The 19,278-nt window shown below is 43.6% G+C and overlaps 2 protein-coding genes and 1 long non-coding RNA gene across 9 annotated transcripts in view; 1 reads left to right on the top strand and 2 right to left on the bottom strand.

The window, feature by feature from the left end:
* acot7 (acyl-CoA thioesterase 7) overlaps window positions 1-5,847 on the bottom strand; it is a 37,266-nt gene extending 31,419 nt beyond the window's left edge. Inside the window, exons 1-2 of one of the 5 annotated variants that reach the window (XM_040193841.2) lie at window positions 5,448-5,847; window positions 1,353-1,470 (exon numbers count right to left, since the gene is read on the bottom strand). In XM_040193841.2, the coding sequence (XP_040049775.1) occupies window positions 1,353-1,470; window positions 5,448-5,497 (168 nt within the window). In that variant the 5' untranslated portion in view covers window positions 5,498-5,847. Of the gene's footprint in view, window positions 1-1,352; window positions 1,471-2,462; window positions 2,690-3,571; window positions 3,709-5,447 lie in introns of those variants that run through there. The other 4 variants (XM_040193840.2, XM_040193838.2, XM_040193837.2 and 1 more) reach the window with 4 other exon arrangements.
* LOC144384569 (uncharacterized) lies at window positions 4,634-8,457 on the top strand. The gene is made up of 2 exons (XR_013451364.1): window positions 4,634-5,014; window positions 6,736-8,457. It is a non-coding gene; the product is annotated as an uncharacterized LOC144384569 (long non-coding RNA).
* hes2.1 (hes family bHLH transcription factor 2, tandem duplicate 1) lies at window positions 6,267-19,108 on the bottom strand. Of its 3 annotated transcripts, XM_040193842.2 has the most exons (4): window positions 7,589-7,731; window positions 7,390-7,485; window positions 7,202-7,283; window positions 6,267-7,102 (listed from the first exon to the last, which is right to left on the bottom strand). In XM_040193842.2, exons 1-4 carry the CDS (start codon window positions 7,676-7,678, stop codon window positions 6,768-6,770), a joined length of 603 nt encoding a protein of 200 aa, XP_040049776.2. In that variant the 5' UTR covers window positions 7,679-7,731; the 3' UTR covers window positions 6,267-6,767. The 3 variants fall into 3 exon arrangements, with proteins under 3 accessions (XP_040049776.2, XP_077940321.1, XP_040048183.2); XM_078084195.1 differs by lacking the exons at window positions 7,202-7,283; window positions 7,390-7,485; window positions 7,589-7,731 and adding exons at window positions 18,401-18,584; window positions 18,686-19,108; XM_040192249.2 differs by lacking the exons at window positions 6,267-7,102; window positions 7,202-7,283; window positions 7,390-7,485; window positions 7,589-7,731 and adding exons at window positions 17,520-18,291; window positions 18,401-18,584; window positions 18,686-19,106.
* Between the last annotated feature and the right edge of the window lie 170 nt (window positions 19,109-19,278).

Consider the following 19,278-nt stretch of genomic DNA (forward strand, 5'->3'; position numbering starts at 1 on the left):
AAAATATCTAATTCAAAGATTTGGTAATAGATGGTCAAACAAACCATTGATGATGAAAAGAATATAAACCCATTAGCACATCTTGTACATCTACAGAAATGATTACACAAAATAATATATAGCGATCATGACATGAAACTATCTTCGACGTCTGCCTGGCCACTTTACCATCATTGTTCGTGTTATCTTGAAACAAGAATAGTCATTTTATTTTACATTAAGCAAATAGATTTCTGGAAGCAGTACATCCTGCCTGAACTTCAAATATTTGCTCCCATTTGTTTCCTTGTTTTGATAGGGCGTTTTGGCAGTGAGGTATTTTGGCAGTGAGGTATTTTCATTATAGGTGGAACACTTGATAAAATCAGTACCAGTCATTCTAAGGACGACACTATCTTCATTTCAGCCAGGTGATGTAATAGGAACAGAGTTGCCCTTAACTCCATCAAGACTCTAGTCAGACAGGTTAAAGGTACCGAGAAGCACGAGATAAGCTTAGATCTTAAGCATAGACATGACAAAAAATATGTGTTTATTAAAGCAGGCTCCACTGATCCTGAGAACTTGTTTTTTGTCTGTAATTCTTGCTCTTCCTGGTTTACACAGGGTGTATTTATCTGAAGACTTAGTTTAAGTAGCAACTTGTTCACAAGTTAAGTAGTTATTTTGAATTATTATTATTATTATTATTGTGATTTTCCCATTTTTATATTGTTGTTGTTGTAAGATTACTATCAAAATGATGCAATCTCAAGCCGGTTAAAGTTCACCAGGTGGGTAAAACCAAAACACCCTGGTGATGTAACAGTGAAACCAGCAACATTATTGCAGCTATGCAGTTGGGACATAACAGATCTAAATGTCGTTATATACTGTTGCTATAGAAGGTGAACTATTTAACAGTAAAGTACACTCTCAAATTAAATCAACCAACTGTTATTTTATGGCTGGATAAACTGTGTTAATAGCATCTTGTGATCTCTAAAACAAAGGATATTAAGAATGTTGACCTCTAACCACCTTTAAACACAACAATGACTCATCATAAGCTATTGAGAAAAACAAAACTACAGAAGTTTTTTTTTTTTTTACCCCTTGATGGTTTGTTAATTGACAAATTTCCCTTTTTCCATATTTCCATATGTTCTTTTCTTTTTGGAGCACACCACACTAATTGATTATTATACACTAACTCTCTGTTTATTAACACTTCATACTGGACAAATGTATGATTGTACATTTCACATATTTTTGGTACTAAAAGATTTGACCTTCAACCCCTTAAGAAGAGAACTCGTGCCACAGCGCAGTGAAGCAGCGCGGCGATGGCGTGAGTAGCTGTGGTCTCTTACTCCGCTCTGTGCGTTGCAGTGTCGCGTACCGACGATGCATCCGGCCTCCTCGATCATCTTCAGGATGATGCCGCCGTGCACGTTGCCCACAATGTTGGCGTCATCCGGCCGCATGATCCTGTAGTAAAAGAGAAGATCAGCTAGCATGACTCGGGATGGAGAACGTTTAGTCGGTTTAGTTGTGGATAATCCAGGATTTTGCACTCTCCTCTCACTCTACAACTTGAGCCCACGAAATGAAGTGTTTTTCCGTTTGAGTCACTGAGCGGTTATTGAGAGTATTTTAAATCACACAACATAGTTTCCATTTGCTTTGTAGGACGGGACGTTTGTGGAATCTAGGAGGAATTTCTCCGTGTGCTTCTGCTGTGATGTGCTGGAGATGAGATCACTTCTATCGGGCAGAACACGTTGCCGTCTGAGTATTTTCTAAAAAATGTTGAGTCTACCTGATGACGAGATACACAGTTATCACTAAGCGCGTTGTACGTTGTCGTTTTAAATTCTTCCGTGTGTGGGTGGAACTAGTTTAACCAGTTACAGGTGTGCGCCGTTGCACCGAGATCTGACTTATCAAGGGAAGCAGACAAGAGAAGCTGACAGTAATTAATCATGTTATACAACATTAGTTAACCGCCTGAAGAATGCCACTGATCCCAGAGTGCAGCGATTAATGTGACGGTGCACTTCCCCTAAAAAACTCATCACAGCTGCACGTGACTGGAAGGGAAATTTCACAGATGCAACACTAAGCAACAGGTGAAGGGAATGAGGAAAAGCGTAGGAGGACTTTCATCAACATTAGTGTATCATACATAATAACCACTAAATAAATGAACAACTCTACTACTACGACACTGCTGCAATAGAGAAAGAGAGAGAAACATCATATATTTATAAGATATTGCAATCCAATCCACGGCAGAGGAAGCTGAAGTTCATTCAACGCTGCTCTGACTCAGTCGGAACAACTATTAAACGCTCTGACAAAAGGCAGCATTAAGTGTGACGCAGGTCTGTGTGTATGCGATCAGTTCAGTTTTTAAACCCGAGTATCCTTTATTTTCGGCATCATTGCGCGTGTGTGTTGGTTAGTTAGAGATGAACTACCTGCTGAGTTGATACTTAGAGTCCTGCTGCGCTGCCGCCTCCACAGCCGCCCTGACATCTCCGCTGACTCGCTGACTGTGGCCGGCCTGGCGTTTCTCTTCTCCGCGTGCCGCCTCACTGGCGCCCTTGTTAGTCTGAGGTCTAAAGCAACGCATCTTTGCACTGCCGGACTCTTGGTCCTACTCTGGCCCACTTCCCCTTTATACAATCTCTGGAGTCACATCTTCTGAGACTCTGGGCAGAAACCTTGTTGTGGGCGGGTAATAAAGATGACAACGCCTTAGTGGTTAAACTGGATCTCAACACACCCACTGATGCAGGGAGGTACAAAGAATTAAATCTGCCATTATAATCACTTTTTTGTTTGAGACAACTGACAGGCGCAGTAAGAAATGCTTTGAATGTGATCTTCATGAAAATGATTTTGTTTAGTTGGAATGTACGTTTTCTTCAGGATTTGTGTGCCCATGCTGCTTCGTTATGTGCCTCAACCTGTCTCCGTACGATTTTTCTTCAACAATAGCCAGGAAATCCAAAGGCACGCCCCAACTTAATACCACTGGTAATGCGTTTAAAGAACATGAACAGTTGAAACCACCTGATTTAGAGCTGAATGTTTATGCCAGGATCTAGTCTGAAAGTCCCCCCGCCTTTTAATCTTGTTCACATATTCATTCACTTTCCAAAGGGCCGTCCCTTCTATCTTATACAGTGGAAAGCCGCCCTTAACCATATCGATGTTCAACCTCCCACGAGCACTATGTCAACTATTCCTAATACTGTATGTAAAGTAACACTTGTAGTCCATTTCGATGAGGTCTTGTCTGGTCTGAAGACATATGAATATTACATTTCCTCGATACGGGTATACAGATATGCCAATACATATGGATTTGAAGTTGTAGAACTACCACTACATCTTGTCTGTTTTTACATGTTGTATTTTTTTTACATGAATTCTTTTTATTTTTAAAATTAGAGCCATCTGCAGTAGCTACACAAAAAAAAGCTTACAAACAACTAAATGGCAAAGTACTGCTGCCATGCACAGGTGCATGGATAGAATCAAACTCTTCACACTGAACCACACACAGAATACCCAACGTTACTTGTGGTGAGATGAAAAGCGGCGAACGCTGCAAATTAGCTTGAGAAAATCATATCGTAGCATCCTTTCCTTCCCGAGCGCCACGGCCAGAACACAGCAGAAAGAAGTGACTTTGGTGGAGGACTTACATCGCTAGACAATCTCACATCGCCAGACAATCTCACATCGCCAGGTGAAACAGGTATTCAGCAAACACTCACAGCTTCGTTATGCAGCCCTCAGTCCTGTGTATGTCTACACACACACTAGTTAACTATTCATGACTTAGAAAGGTTGAATTTCCCAAAGACATTTGGTGTTGCCAAAAGTGGTCTAGGCAAAGTAAAAGAGGCTGATGCTCTCTGTTGAGATGATGGCTACATATTTAGCGAGGCTCATTTAGTTGTTGGTAATGTTTTTCAGCATATAACTAGAAGTAAGGCCCACAGTTTAAAAGGAACATCTCCTCATATGAATCCTCTGACACTTTTACAATCACACAGCTCAAGTTCATAGTCAGTGAAAGAGTTTCTAGGCTCTGTTACAGATCTAGAGGCATTGTCTCTATCTGCTGCCATCGCACTACACACACACACCTATAGGCAGCTGACACGCAAAATGTTATTTTCATGCTTCAGTTATTAAAAAGCCGTAGCAGGTCAATCACATAAAGTCAAGAAGGCTTGACGATTTAGGACAGCGTGAACTCATCCGCCTCATATATTGTTGTTTTCCCTATAAGGTTTCTTCCTCCCTGTTAAAAGATTATTTTCCTTTTGGGGGAGTTTTTCAGTGTGTCCCGATGAGAGGGTTTTGAGAAAAAGGATCATTTCACATGTGCACAGACTGTAAAGTTCGTAACGTGTGATTTGGTGCTATACAGAATGAAATGAATGAAATAGTCCAACTTTAATGTGGCTTCTCTCTCACTCTGAATTACATTCTGTCTATTCAGCATATAAAATGAGTAGAAATTGAATGTAGTGTTGCCACCCGTCCCGTAAAATACGGAATCGTCCCGTATTTGAGAATAAAATAACGCGTCCCGTTTTGAATGACGGGGTTTGTCCCGCATTTTCCGAGCTGTCATCAACGCAGCATCCGATTCGGCCCCGCGTTGCCCCGGTAATACCGGTAATACTCGATGCCATCGTTGGTTTGATTGTCCGTGGACCTCAAATAAACCAATCGGAGTGAGAGGAGGGCGGGTCTCCTGCCGGAAGGTCCATTTGAAGGAACGGCGGAGGCCTCCCCGCTGTGCCGCAACGTGCGTGCCGCCCCTTATGTTTCTGTACTAAGGGTGGAATCCCTAATGGAATGTGACAAAATGTCACATGATACCTATAAAACCGACAATACAGCTTATTACACAACAAGTTTCAATGAAGAGCTATTTTCACCGGAATTTAGTGCAGCTGTGTAGTACAAGTGACCTGCTGGGAAATGAAGACGATTCACTGCAAAGGTATTTTAAAACATAACACGCACTGCAACTGTGTTTACCTGCAGCAGTACTTCCGGTTGATAATAAACAACAAAGGACCAATCAGACGCGCCATTTAACGCCACATTTCACGCGGACTGCGTAGAAAACGACGCTCTCATTGGCGGAAGGACGGAGACGTCCCGGCGTGTCCTCGGTCATGTCGGCGGGCGCCAACACGCCGGTGACCGCGTTGCGCGTTGAGGTCATCGCGGAAGATGTCCAACGTTCTGCGCCTCCGCCGGGGAACCGACACACGAAACGACAAGAACCGTTTACGCGCCGTTTAGTTTGCCCGCGACTCCTGGACGGTAACCGTAACGCACCACGTATATCACCATAAGAGGATTAACGGGGGGGGGGCGCAGCCGTCCTCCTGTCGAGCGGCAGCACGTTTTAGGCGCGTATCACCCACCTGCATATCTGAAGAGGGGACGCTGTCCCGCTGGCCCGCGGTGCCGACATGGCGAGGATGAGGATGAGGACGAAGGGCTCGTTGGTTTTCGTGTCGCGCCGCCGGGACTCCTGTGCGATGTGAAGGGAAGTCGCTCCGCTTCGGCCGCTCCGTCTGGTCTCCTCGAGAAATGACTCATCTGAACGGAAACTACTGAGGCTTCACGGAAATGCGCAGAGCGGGAGTTTTCCCGCTAAATTGTTCATTCGAAATGCAATCGAATAAAAGCCATTTAGGATTGTGAATGGGGAGTTTTTAAACATGGGAAACATATAATGGTGCAGTGTCCATGGAAATAGAAAACATAACCAGGTCAATGCCTAAATCCGTCGGTGGGGGGCAGCAGAGACCGTATTCACACAGTGAGCGCGTTTCACCACAACGTCCATCCCGGAGTCACACCGGCTAACGGGTTTTATTCAGTTAAACTCTGGACATTGAATACGGGGGGGGGGGGGGTCACGTGTACAACGTGGCAGCATGTTTACTGAACCAAGCTCTAAGTCAAAGTCTGGAGACGCTTTAATTTCCACGATCATTGTGGAAAGGACTGAGCATTTTTTTTTTCAGATGCCTCTCAATAAAATGCATCTCAGCACACGGTAGTTTAAAAATAACTTGATATTTGTGTGCAAAGTGCGCCAAATTCAAAACCTGGTGATTCCATTTTGCAATGCATGATCACTCTTAGAGTGCGCGGTTGAATAATTAAGCACATGAACAAAGGACTATTGTTATCCCAAATACTGGCACATTGTAATCAAAACACAACACAATATCTTACCACGACATCGTAGTTTTATTTGTATTTATATAACATATATACAAAATTTGCTGTAAATAGCAAAATAAAACACATCTCGATAGAGATACTTTCAAAGACACATAATGTGTCTACACAGTTCATCTGCACAGACTCAGAACTCTTTGTCTTTAGTGCAAATTCATACAGACTGACCCTTTGGGTCTTACAGGGCTGTTTTAATGGCCCTTAACCACTTAGTCCGCGAGGAGGACTAAATATTAACCGTATACATACATGCAGATTTAAGAAAATACGACTGTCTAAACTTGTCAACATATACTGGACAATAGACCCGTGCGCAAAACGTAAGTATATAATACTCAACCAATACGATTTAACGATGAATTCTGGCTTTTCATCAATGGTAGCGAGGCTGTGAATCACCGTGCATATTTACAAGTGATGCTATATCAACATGCTGAACACATATGAAACACTTTACAGTCTTTTTACAGGGTTTTGGGAGTTCAAGAAATCTACCACGGTCTCCACATGGCTGCGCTGACCGTCTGCGCTCCAGACTGCGCGCGGCTTGGAGCCGCTGCGCCGCCGCTGCTGCTGCCGGACTGGCTCTCCACCCTGGAGCTGAAGCTGGATTTGAGGCTCAGGAGTCTCTGTTGGATCTGCGGGAGGGTCCTGGAGCTCTGCGCACAGCAGCTCAGGCACGTCGGGGTGACGGCGGCGGACATGGACTGCTGGACGAATTCGTTCACCCGCTGACAAGCGTCTTGATCCAGACTGGTTTTGGGAAGCAGGGTGGAGACGCGCTGCAGGCAGGCTTTGTAGCCTTCTTTGTAACTGTCTGCGGAGTCTGGAAAAGACAATCACATGTCAGTTTCGCTGTTCAAAAACGACAATGTTTATGCAAGACATAAATGTATCAACAAAAACAAGCAGAACATGAACTCACTTTTCGTGTTAGGGGGAATGTCGCCGAGGAACCTCACGGTCATTTCCAGGATATCGGCTTTCTCCAGCTTGGAGTAGCGAGTCTAAAACATATAAAAAGCCATTGTTAAACACAAGAATCATAAACATCTTGACTTCAGATGATATGGTAACAGTTTTACGTGTATTGAAATGTATATTATAACTTACATCTCTGCCTGTGAGGGGAAGAATGAGGTTTTTCAAATGATTCAGGCTGTCGTTTATTCGGGCGCGCCTTCTTTTTTCCATTAAAGGTTTCATTGTCTGAAAAGAACAAAGCATACTTAGCATTCATTCATCACATACAGTGTAAATCATCAGAGAAAATGTTTGGAATAATAAAGCAAAATACAGGGACACTGCTTACCTTTCTGAGCTCAAGAGCTTCTTTTCTTTTGGCCACAGTTAGCCTCGGGGAAAAAGACTGGAGAGCTTCACAAGTCATGTTTGGAGACATTTTCAGCGTCGTCTTTGTGCCAGAGCAGTGTTCACAACAGAAGTTGGTGAAGATGTGTCACTAACGGCCAAGAGCTGTGGTATATATGCAGGTCCGTGGCGTCTGTTAACTTGCGTCACGGATACGCCCCCACGCCAAACGATTTGGACTCAGCCCGTATTCGATGGAAAACAACACAAAACCATCACATTTAGTGAGATAACCATCTGTCTTCTACTCTAATCCACGCCTAACAACCGCGGTGCGTGTCTGTGTTATGTTACATATAGCAAATAGAACAAATCTGCGTCAACCAGCTGGAGAAACCTGTGCGTAAAGAAGCTTGAATTTTAGACGCACCGAATGATCATCAGCCAAAGATCACATCTGCAAACTATACAATTTGAATATTGGTATATATATATATATACACTATTACATTTAATATTTCACATGTCGTAGATGGAACAGATTTTTCGTAAAACATACACTTTGTTGGTGCGTAATTACGCAGTGCTCATCAGGATGAGAAGCAAATATATGCCTTTAATTCATCATTTGAATGTGTTGAAGCATTCATTTTATGTTGTACTGAAGTGTTTACGAGCTGACAAGTAAGCAGAACAGATTTAATATGATGGTTTTTCTCCATAAAAATGTTTTCTCAATTTAAGTTGTTGATATTTTTTGCATGCTCATGTTTCGTGAGGTTCCATGCTGAACTTGTATTGTATTTCATTATGTATGATTTGGCCATGTTTGATTACCACATATAATTTATATTAAATACATTTTAAAATAAATGTGCACAATTAGTACAAGGAGGTGCAGTACTTGGATTGCTGGCATAGGGGTCAGGATTGCGTGTACGAAAGCGTGTCCAAAGACGAAAGGACTCATACTCCAATCTCATACCCAAGCCACGCTACTTTCAAATAACATCTGCTCTTTCATTTCGGATTTCGACAACAATAGTTTGCATATGACGTTTGTATGCAGTTTTCTGCCCTGGGGGAGTCTCTACCTGTAGGGTGTATCCCGCTGCTATCACCGCCCCACGCAAGACGGTGGGGGCCGGAATCGGGGGCTGAGTAACGAGTGAGGGTGACACCAATCACAAAAGCCACCGCCAAATAAAATACAATGAGCCTGCCATATGCTTTACGTTTTTAGGTGTTTAACACATTATGACGATTACCTCTTCGATTCTAGGTATTTGATAATAATATGTCATGCGAGGCATACATTAAACTTCGAATTACAATTTTTAAGATTGTCCAGATTTCAAATAAAAATTGGAGAGACGTGACATCCCATCAAATACCACTGCACTCGGGGGAACCACGCGCGCAGCACGCGCCATGGAGACCAGATGGCTGTCTGTTACCGAGCCTTGTACCCCACCCCCAACCTCCAACCCTCGACCCACGCCCCATATACTCCACCTGCACTCCACCAGCTTTCCGAACAGCCAATCTCCCTGTCCCACCACAAATCTGTCCATAAATTATCCATTCACGAAAACGCATACACACACACGCGCGCGCACACACACACACACACACAGTCTGCATTGCATATACTTAAGCTTTTTTCTATAAACTTATACACGCAACGTCACATGATGCCCACGCAGTGTGGCGTGGGTGCCCCATCTGCATCTTATCTTATGGGTCCACGTTGTTGTCTACCTGCCCCCCCCACCCTCTCTCTGTGTCTGCTACAGCTTGAAGAGGTGATCAGAGGTATCATTATAGTGGTGATGACGGAAGATCGTCCAGCCTGCTATAGAGATAAAGCAGTTCCGTTAAATACACACAATAAACATCGCTTTGCTCTAAATAAATACAATATCGATATATACAATTTTGTTTACATAATATTGTTGTGCTGCTTCAACAAAGCGCGCAAACCCCCTGTATCTGTGAGGCACGCTTGCTGCACGCGCCCCTCTGCGCACGGCTGGGGTGGAGGGAGGACGGGGATGGAGGGGGTGGGGGAGGTACACTTCTCCGGGTTTTTTTTTTTTACGGTTAGAGTCTTCTTTTGTCTTTTCAAACATATTTGGCGTCAGTAACCCATCTGTGTCGGCCGGATAACAGGAAGCCTTTGTCTGAAAATGTTCCCGAAACTTCACGCGCATTAAGAGTCACATGTGGAATGGGGGAGACGCAGGGAGGCGGACGCCACCTGACTTTTGCTTTACTGTGATGTGAGATGACAAGCTTCGGTCCTGCGTCTCATATATTGGGAACACCATGCATAGAAGTAAAATGTGTTATTGTCGATGGTAAAAGCCATCTTCAGTATAGTTTTCTGCAAAATAATTTACAGAATTCTGTCATTTTATTGTTTTTGTTGAAATGAAAATGGCCATTCGTCGGAAAGAAATTAGTTGGAACAATGTGACATTGAACGAAGTCTCCAAATATAAATACATTGTGACTTCAATGTGTCAGTCTGTGAGGTGCAGACTAACAAATCAGCTCTTTCAACAAGCACTGTTTAAAATAGAAAAGATTGACTTGAATTAACTCTCTTGCTGCATTATCTGTGAACAACCCAATCACACGATATGTGATGCTAAAACAGGAAAATACTCATTAATATCTATGAGAACTTGATCAATTGTTTTTAACCCTGCAAAAAGGAGACTGAAACGAGATATCTTAAAAAGAAAAAGCAGCAGTGAGCCGGGTTTAACAGGCGTGTCTGAAGCAAACCCCATAATTTCCATAATGCATTTCAATTTTGTTAGACCACCTGTTAGATGTATCAAATAACCCTCCTGTTTGTGAGGCATGCTGTATATCTTAGATGAGAGCATCGGGGTTATTTATTCAAGTGTCACAAAGCTCCCCCAGACAGACGGCTGTTTTTGACTCAGTGAACTCTTTGCTTTGAAACTGAACTTGAAAGTTCAGGTCATTCAGTGTAAAATGTCCCCGGTCATCAGACGAGACAATTCATGTAAAATTCAGGATTAAGTGAAATGAAAATGCTTTTTTATTCAGTGTAATTTCCCCTCTAAAATATCTGTTAAGGGTAGAGACTGTGCTGTAGAAGGCTCACAGCGACCCATCCCCCACTGTGACCTCAGTTTGGAAAAGAAAACTGAACGTGGATCACAGCTACCAATAGGACAATTCCTGCCCCCTTTCCTTCAGTCCAAATCTCTTACAGTTAATGGCTCAACCTTGTAAAACGTATTAGTTCCGTAATCACGTATTTTATATGAATTTGTGCGGTGTGGTAACCATAACTGTCAGGGTTGGGTAGGAAGGCAGGACTCAAACGCAAAAGAGACTTTAATAGTCAAAAATGTCAACAAAGCAAAAAGGCCAACGGGCAAAAACACACACACACACGAACCGGGGGGAAAAAGGAAGGCAGGAACGAGGAACATCCAGACGATAGACAGGGACATCCGTGACAAAAGACAATGATGCCACAAGTGACAAACAACACACACACACACACACTGGTTAAATACACTAGGGAGGTGCAGGTGATTGGACACAGGTGGAAACAATCCAACAATCACAGGGGATGACAGGACCAGGCCGGAAGTGAAGTTACCCGGGGACACAAGTGGCAGATAACTACAAAATAAGACAGGGAGTGCACCACACTGTGACACATAACCTTCAACATTTGTGCTTTCAGCATTACTGGTTAAAAAAAACTGTGAATTAAGCTTTTTTATTTCTAGTCCTGTTTATATTTTCAGGCAGAGAATAAAACGTTTCTTTTTCACATCTGTTTAGTATTGTATTGTGCATGTGACCTTTGACCTCATGCACGTGCAAGAGGGCGTGTACAGAAAGTGGGCGTAACCGCCGCCATTTTGGCGTTCATGCCCGGCGTGCACTGTTTAAGCATAAATACGCCATTTTGACGATGACGTGCAGGGTTTTGATTGAAAATTTGCCATTTCAGGAAGTGTTTTATGCGATGGGCGTTAGTTTTGACCGGAAACACGGCACTGTAGGAGGAGTTTCATCATATATATACCTCATATATATCATATATATAGTTTCATCATCGAACCTTCCTTTTGGACTCATCCACGGGGTTCACGCTCCAGGATTCTTAGTGAAACAGCAGAGGCCTATCCCAGTGTGGTCCCGGTGGCGTCTTCTTCTTCTCTTCAAAGGTATGAGAGGCCCCGCCACAAATCAGTGAGACACTGGTGCTTCTGTTCAGATTCACCATTAACAGCTTAATGCATGAACTAGGGGCTATCTTCTTAGCCAACAGGACACAATTTGTAACCTAACAGAGGAAAGCCCTGAGCGTCACAACGGCCTACCCTCAGGAAAACATACATCTTAAGGTTTAACGAGGAACACATATGTCGACTTAGGGCAGCATCATGTACACAGCACACCAGCCGGTGCCAACCCCCAAACGTCTTCTTCCTCTTCTCTTCAATGGTATGAGTGGCCCCTCCACAAAACAGTGAGACACTGGTGCTTCTGTTCAGATTCACCATTAACAGCTTAATGCATGAATTAGGGGGCTATCTTCTTCTTAGCCAACAGGACACACTTTGTAACCTAACAGAGGAAAGCCCTGAGCGTCACAAAGGCCTACCCTCAGGAAAACATACATCTTAAGTTTTAACGAGGAACACGTGTGTCGACTTAGTGCCGCAGCATGTGACTCAGCACCCAAACGGTGCTAAACCCTAAATGGCTTGAGAATGGTCCCCCTCTGAGCCCCCAGGGATGGAGAAAAAACAGTGTCCTTATGTGGTAAACAGTGAGCAGTTTGTTTAGTTGTAATCAACAGATGAACCCCCACCCCCACTGAGACCCGGGGGGGGGGGGGGGGGGCTGTGTGAAAAACAGGATCCTTAGGTGGTAATGATGTTGCATTCGGGGGGTATGGGTCTCCTATATAGATACATCCACGGTTCACTTTTTGACATCCTGGCAGACTGGTGCATCCTCACATTTAAGACATTTCCATTGAGGGCCAGATGTACTACAAGGGGGGAGCAATGGACCAGATAACCCTAACCCTAAAGCTTTAAAGATGGTACTATGTTGAGTGATTCATATTTGGTTTTATATATTTATATATATTTTTAATAGGTATTTACACCTTTTAGAAATAGATGACAGCTCGACACCTATACATGTGAGTCTTGAAAAACTGGAAAAGGAGATTGCTGCACTCAGTTGTCTACCAACAACGACTACGTGCCCCAACCAGGGAGCTGGCACAGGTAGGGAAAATGGCAGTATGATATAAGCTTTCTATATATTTATTTGACGAATCATTCATGGTGATTTTATAATTCTCTTGAAAGATTCGACATCTCGGGAAAAGTCGCCTGACCGTCGCTGTCAAACGGGGGTTGCAGGTAACTGGAACAATATCAAATATTTTTTAGGTATTTTATTGATTATTGTTTTTGTTTTTTTTAAATAATTGACCTGTATGCCCCTCCAGTGAAAAAAAAAAAGTACATACGGTTGTCCAGTCTGAGAGACCTTCTACAAGGTATGTGACATCATCCATATATATATATATATATATATATAAATAGACAATTGTTTTATAACATATTTTGTCCATGTATGCTTGTACAGCAGGGAGCAGCTTGACCTGTCTACACCAACAAAGGACACATGGAACAATCCAGGATGCTTGACTGACGAGGAAATGCTGCAGGGGGGCTGTGACTATGAAGAAGAAGAGAGTACTACAGTAGAAGCAACATCGGCAGAGTGTGTAACCCCATTTCAACAAAACAGAGCAGGTATACCCACAGAACCCACGGTTGTGATTGTGCACCCGAGGGTCACCGCTAACACCTTATATGTAGAGTTGATAAATGAAATCAGTGAACTGCGTCGTTCCAACACCGCATTAAAAGACATAGTAACCGATCTATGTAAGAAACAAGAGGAGGCTAGACAAACACAGGACGCCAACGGCAGCTCCATAAAACAATACCTGATAGCTCAGAATGCATCCAGTGAAGCTATCATAGCTCTACTTACAAATACATTTTATCCAAGGTAATCTACTAGGCATGGTGTCTAAAAGGGGTGGTGTCTAAATAAACAATACAGACGTGTAGTATGCCTCCCCCCAGAAAGGTTTTGAAGAGGGGCACGGGTGATATACAACGATCAGGGGATAACCATAATAATAATAATAATGATGATGATGGGTATAGGGGCCTGTTACAGAATACAGAGGAACAGCTTAAAAGCCTACAAGCACTGGTGGAGAGATCAACATTCATCGTATCTAGATAGCGGGTATGCAGACTTGGTCAGTGTCCTAGACCCTGGGTTTAATACCTCCGGCGCAAATAGCCATGTGTTGGATCATGCAGACGGACCACTTGTGTACACAGACAATGATGCAGGGGCTGTGGGGTGTGTGTTGGCAGAAATATGTGACGACCGGCTGAATCAGATGGGGACAAATGGAGATGTGGAGCATGAACAGGGTGTTGGGGGGCCTACCAAGTGTCAAGAAGGAGGGTCAGGGGAGCAGGCACGAACAGAAGGGGGGCATGATGATACGCTAACAGGAGGAGGAGGGGAGATAATGAGGGGGGGTGAGACCTCCTCAGGCATAGACGGAAGGACGGTCACCATGAGAGAGATGCCTTCATTCAATGCATTTGGTAGGTCCAGGAGGCGGAGTCTGAGGTGGGGTGTGAACCATCAGGTGAAGGAAAAGTGGGTGGGGTCCAGCCCCCCTGGGACCCTGAGATTTCCAAGTCTAAACTAAAAATAATATTTATTTTTTTTTTTTTTTATGATTCTGCATGAATTAACATCAGTGACAGAAATATATACACAACATTAGCATAACCCACCTGTCATTCTTTTAGATGGTTGAGGGGTGAATTATTTTCGGTCTACACATGGTAGTAGATATACCGGGTTGCACACCGCTCTGTGTATTGTCGTAAACAAGACGTTTTCTAACAGCCAGTAAGCCTTGCTGACGCTGTCTCTCTGGATAGATTTGTCAATCTGACTAAACACTTTTTGCAGAGCGGGCCAGTCACACCACTGAACAAAGAACACGAGGGGGAACCATATATTAAACTCTTCAACGGTAAGAGGGTACAGATGCTCTCTCCATCCTCGGCGGCCTCTTTGAGCTACCACATACTCTCTGTCTTCACAAACATTTTAAAAAATGAAATCGTCAGGGCGTCTGTTGTACCGATCTGCCGTGAGATGGTGTATTTTAGGCCCTGTTGTACCATACCACTGAACAGAGTATAGAGATTCTGGAAAACCTGTTTGTTCAAGATCTATGCAGACAATTGCTGCCAGTCTTTTACAGACATACACCCATGTCGACCCCCCACAACAGCCTCATCATCAACTGTTTCACCAACACCCCCCTAGCTTGTCTTGGGCCTTGATTCTAGAAATCATCGTGACCGTGCCATCATAGTATTTAACATTATACACGTACCCATAAACACCCTCCAGCTCTAGCTCTACAGCAGGCTCTCTAGAAAGACATCCCTCACGCTTTTTCCGGCGCTGGGGAGCATCTACATCTGCATAGCATGGTCTATTTTCTGTAGACATACCTATGTCAGTCTCTGGCGCCTGCTCCATGCGATATACAGCCTGCATTTCGCAAAGAATCCGAGTGCACAGCAATAGTAGCGGAACCAGCAACAGCAGCAACAGAGGATGAGTCCAAAATGAGTGCGTTGGTGGTGGAGGCAAATAACACATCTATATATGTGATAAACTCCTCCTACAGTGCCATGTTTCCGGTCAAAACTAACGGCCATCGCATAAAACACAAAATAAAGTAAAATTACGCATTTCCGGGCATGAACGCCAAAATGGCGGCGGTTACACCCACTTCCTGTACACGCCCTCTTGCACGTGCATGAGGTCAAAGGTCACATGCACATTTTTTCTGAGTTTAGCATCAGGAAGTTGCCGGTCATCCAAGTTTTGATGTCTCCAAGACATTTTTGAAGTTTAACTAGCTGGTCTGTCTCTTCTGGCTAGATCGACAGATACAGTTGAGTATCGTCTGCACAACAATGGAAGTTTATGCAGTGTTTCCCGATCGGCCAAAGGAAGCATATAGAGGGTAAATAAAATCGGCCCAAGTACAGAACCTTGTGGGACCTTGTGACCAACATTGGTGGTCTTTGAGGATTCACCGTTTACAAGCACAAACTGGGATCGATCCGATAAGTAGGATTTAAACCAGCTGAGTGCAGTTCCTTTGATACCAATTAAATGTTCTAGTCTCTGCAACAGGATACAATGGTCTATGTTGTTTTTATTTTTCTCTATTAATGATGAGTAATAAGATGCTCTTGCGTTACGGAGAGCCTTCTCATATGTTTTAAGGCTGTCTTGCCAAACTAGCCTAGATCCTTCTGATTTGGTGGCACGCCATAATCGTTCAAGTTTCCGCACAGTTTGCTTTAGGTTCTGTGTTTGAGGGTTATACCACGGAGCAGACTTCCTTCTTGTTGCTATTCTTCTTTCCAGAGGAGCAATAGCGTCCAGCACCACTCTCAAAGAGCCTGTAGCAGTATCGACAAAATTATCGATCTGGGACGGACTGAGGTTCTCAGTCCGGAGTCAGGAGTCTTCTTGTATCTTGAGGCAGGGCACTGAACTTAGAGCAGAAGGAATGGCTTCTTTAAATCAGGCTACACCGGCATCCGATAAGCGTCGACTGTAGAAACCCTTGGCAGGAGGAGGTGGTTCTGATGGTAGAAATTCAAAGGTTATCAGACAATGGTCTGACAGGAGAGGGTTCTGTGGAAAAATTGTTAAATGTTCAATCCCAATCCCATACACAAGAACCAAGTCGAGAGTGTGGTTAAAACAGTGAGTTGGTTTATTTACACACTGACAGAAACCAATTGAATCTAAGTGGTGCATAGTGCATAATGTATCATGACATTTGTGAAGATGTTCATTTGTTGGTTGGTTTGCTGGTTTGAATCCAGAATGTTTAGTCGTCTCGTCTCACTTTTTTATCATGTTGAATGATGGATTAAAGTTGGGTGTGAGTTAATAATAATGTTAAAACCACATTACAGTCGGCTAAAAGAAATCTAACTGACCCAGTTCTGTTGTCTCAGGGTTAGAAATATCATGTTCATAAAATGTAATGTTTTATAAACTCCTTCAATAGGCAAAGTTTTGTACCAAATCAAGTCAGTATTATTCTGGACCAAATGTAAAATTAAATAACAACAGCTGTAAAATGTTGATAAGCTTATTTTTGCTTAATGGATACAAAGATTTTTTTTTAGCGGACTAAATGCCTAAACTGCACCTTCAAGGCGTTTGCACATGACTAATGGGAAGAGGACATTATCAGGATTACTTATTTTAGAGGTGCTTATGCAAAGGGAACTTTTCAGGCTGTATGCTCAAGTAACAATACTGATTTGAAGTATAATTTAGAAAAAATGTCTAGATGAAAAACCTTAATGGTTTAATATACAGAGAAGTAAAACTGTCTGACCATCAACGGGAAAGACCGTTAAACATCGTATAAAATGACTCAGAAAGAAAAGAGTCTCACGTCAAACGTGGGATTGTTATTCCCAACCGCGGTCACCTCATTGTGTGTCCCATCTCACAACCAGTTCAACTTCTTCCCACCAGTTTGGCGGCAACTAGGGAGGCGCTTCACATCTGCAACAATAGAGCAGCTGCTCATCCGCATCAAAAGGCTGATGAGCCTGACCTCCGGCTTCATGCGTCCCGCGCCTTTTTTATTCTCATGTTCTCACGTTACTGAGATTCTAACGAGGTCTGTGCTCAATGAGCAACTCGAGATGGTTGGAACAAGAAAAATCAAAGCTCAAACAAAAGCAGTCTTGGAGAAATGTACATTTATTGGAAAAGCTTTTGTCTATTACAAAACATTGCATTTTTTATATATACACATAACGCCAATGAATAACATAATCCTATTTAACACATGGTGTTTACAGACTATTTTTTGCACAGACCAAAATACTTTTAAGTCCATTGTGCAAACCTCAAACAATATAACCCTTGGGGTTTTACAAAAGTGTTGTCTACAACCCATATCTTTGAAACCCCAAAGAGGATTGCATTTTAAAAAGCTCAAAGACTTTTCGTTTCTCTAAGATCTGTGCTCGTGTGCTCTCTGGCATTAGACGCGGAATGAGCTAAATGCTGAATTAAATCATTGTACAGCAACTCCAACAATCAATGAAAACAAACTACATAAATGACATGACTAAATAAATAACAAGCATGAGGTGAATGTCCATCTGAACTACCACGGTCTCCACATGGCTGCGCTAACCGCCTGCGCTCCAGACTGCGCGCGGCTGGGAGCCGCTGCGCCGCCGCCGCCGCTGCTGCTGCCGCCGGACTGGCTCTCCATCCTGGAGCTGAAGCTGGATTTGAGGCTCAGGAGTCTCTGTTGGATCTGCGGGAGGGTCCTGGAGCTCTGCGCACAGCAGCTCAGGCACGTCGGGGTGACGGCGGCGGACATGGACTGCTGGACGAATTCGTTCACGCGCTGACAAGCGTCTTGATCCAGACTGGTTTTGGGAAGCAGGGTGGAGACGCGCTGCAGGCAGGCTTTGTAGCCTTCTTTGTAACTGTCTGCTGAGTCTGGAGGGAAAAGGGGAGATTTGATTAGGGACTTGAATTCCATATGGAAACCACAATCGCGCGGATGGTTTGGTGCGATGCGCTTCGGAGTTGAGGAGATGAGGCGTACCTTTGACAGGAGTGGAAGGAAGGTCTCTCAGGAAACGGACCGTCATTTCCAGAATATCAGCCTTCTCAAGCTTAGAGTAGCGTGCGTTGTCTTTGCCAACAAGAGGAAGAATCAGGCTTTTCAGATGGCTGAGACTGTCGTTGATACGAGCACGTCTTCTCTTCTCCAACAAAGGTTTAAGAGTCTGGAAGAAATAATGAAAACACGTTATTGGACTGCACGTTTAAAAAGGCTCAAATGAGAAAATATTGCCAGAAACGTATTTAACGTCTCTATTTCCCTTACCTTTCTCAGTTCGTTGGCTTGTTTTCTCTGGGCCACGGTGGACCTGGCAGGAAGAGGCTGGTCGGCCTCGGTACTGATGGTGGGACTCATTTCGTTTGCGGTTTGTTTTTGTGCTTTTTGAGTTGAGGTACTTGCTCTTGGAGCTGCTGTGCCGAAGTGTGCCGGAGAGCGGGAGAGCCTCCTATTTATGTGGGCCGGGCGCGTCAGAGGGGCGGGAACACAAGCCATTGTGCGGTGGTGGGGGGGGGGGGTGATGGGTGGGGGTTGTTGCCTTTGGGAGATGAGCGGAGCTCCCGTCTGGACCATCTGGCCCCCATGGGACCCTGCGTCTATACCGCTGGTATGCAGGGTTCCGTGAATATGTCGCACTTTATTGCGTTTGAAATGTAAAGCTCGAACGTTCACCCAACATCTACTTTGTACAAAAGCCACATAAAGATGATGTTTTTCTAATAAAAGAAATCACTCGCTCCTCTTTTTCAAATATCCTTAATAAAATATTGTTTTTTGATTCGCCCGCATGGCTTTCTTGTTAAAATTAATAGTTTTGTATATTTCATTAGTATTGTTTTGTGTTGAGAGTTTCCACAAAT

The sequence above is a fragment of the Gasterosteus aculeatus genome, chromosome 2, assembly GCF_964276395.1.
Source record: "Gasterosteus aculeatus chromosome 2, fGasAcu3.hap1.1, whole genome shotgun sequence".
NCBI classification, from domain to species: Eukaryota; Metazoa; Chordata; class Actinopteri; order Perciformes; family Gasterosteidae; genus Gasterosteus; species Gasterosteus aculeatus.

Bases quoted from the DNA above. Each gene is read 5' to 3' on its own strand.
- hes2.1 (XM_040192249.2), bottom strand. From the start codon at position 18,991: ATGGTCCAGACGGGAGCTCCGCTCATCTCCCAAAGGCAACAACCCCCA. The intron at 18,585-18,685 runs GTAAGGGAAATA...TATTTCTTCCAG, and splicing joins AAGCCAACGAACTGAGAAAG to ACTCTTAAACCTTTGTTGGA. The intron at 18,292-18,400 runs GTACGCCTCATC...TTTTCCCTCCAG, and splicing joins TCCTTCCACTCCTGTCAAAG to ACTCAGCAGACAGTTACAAA.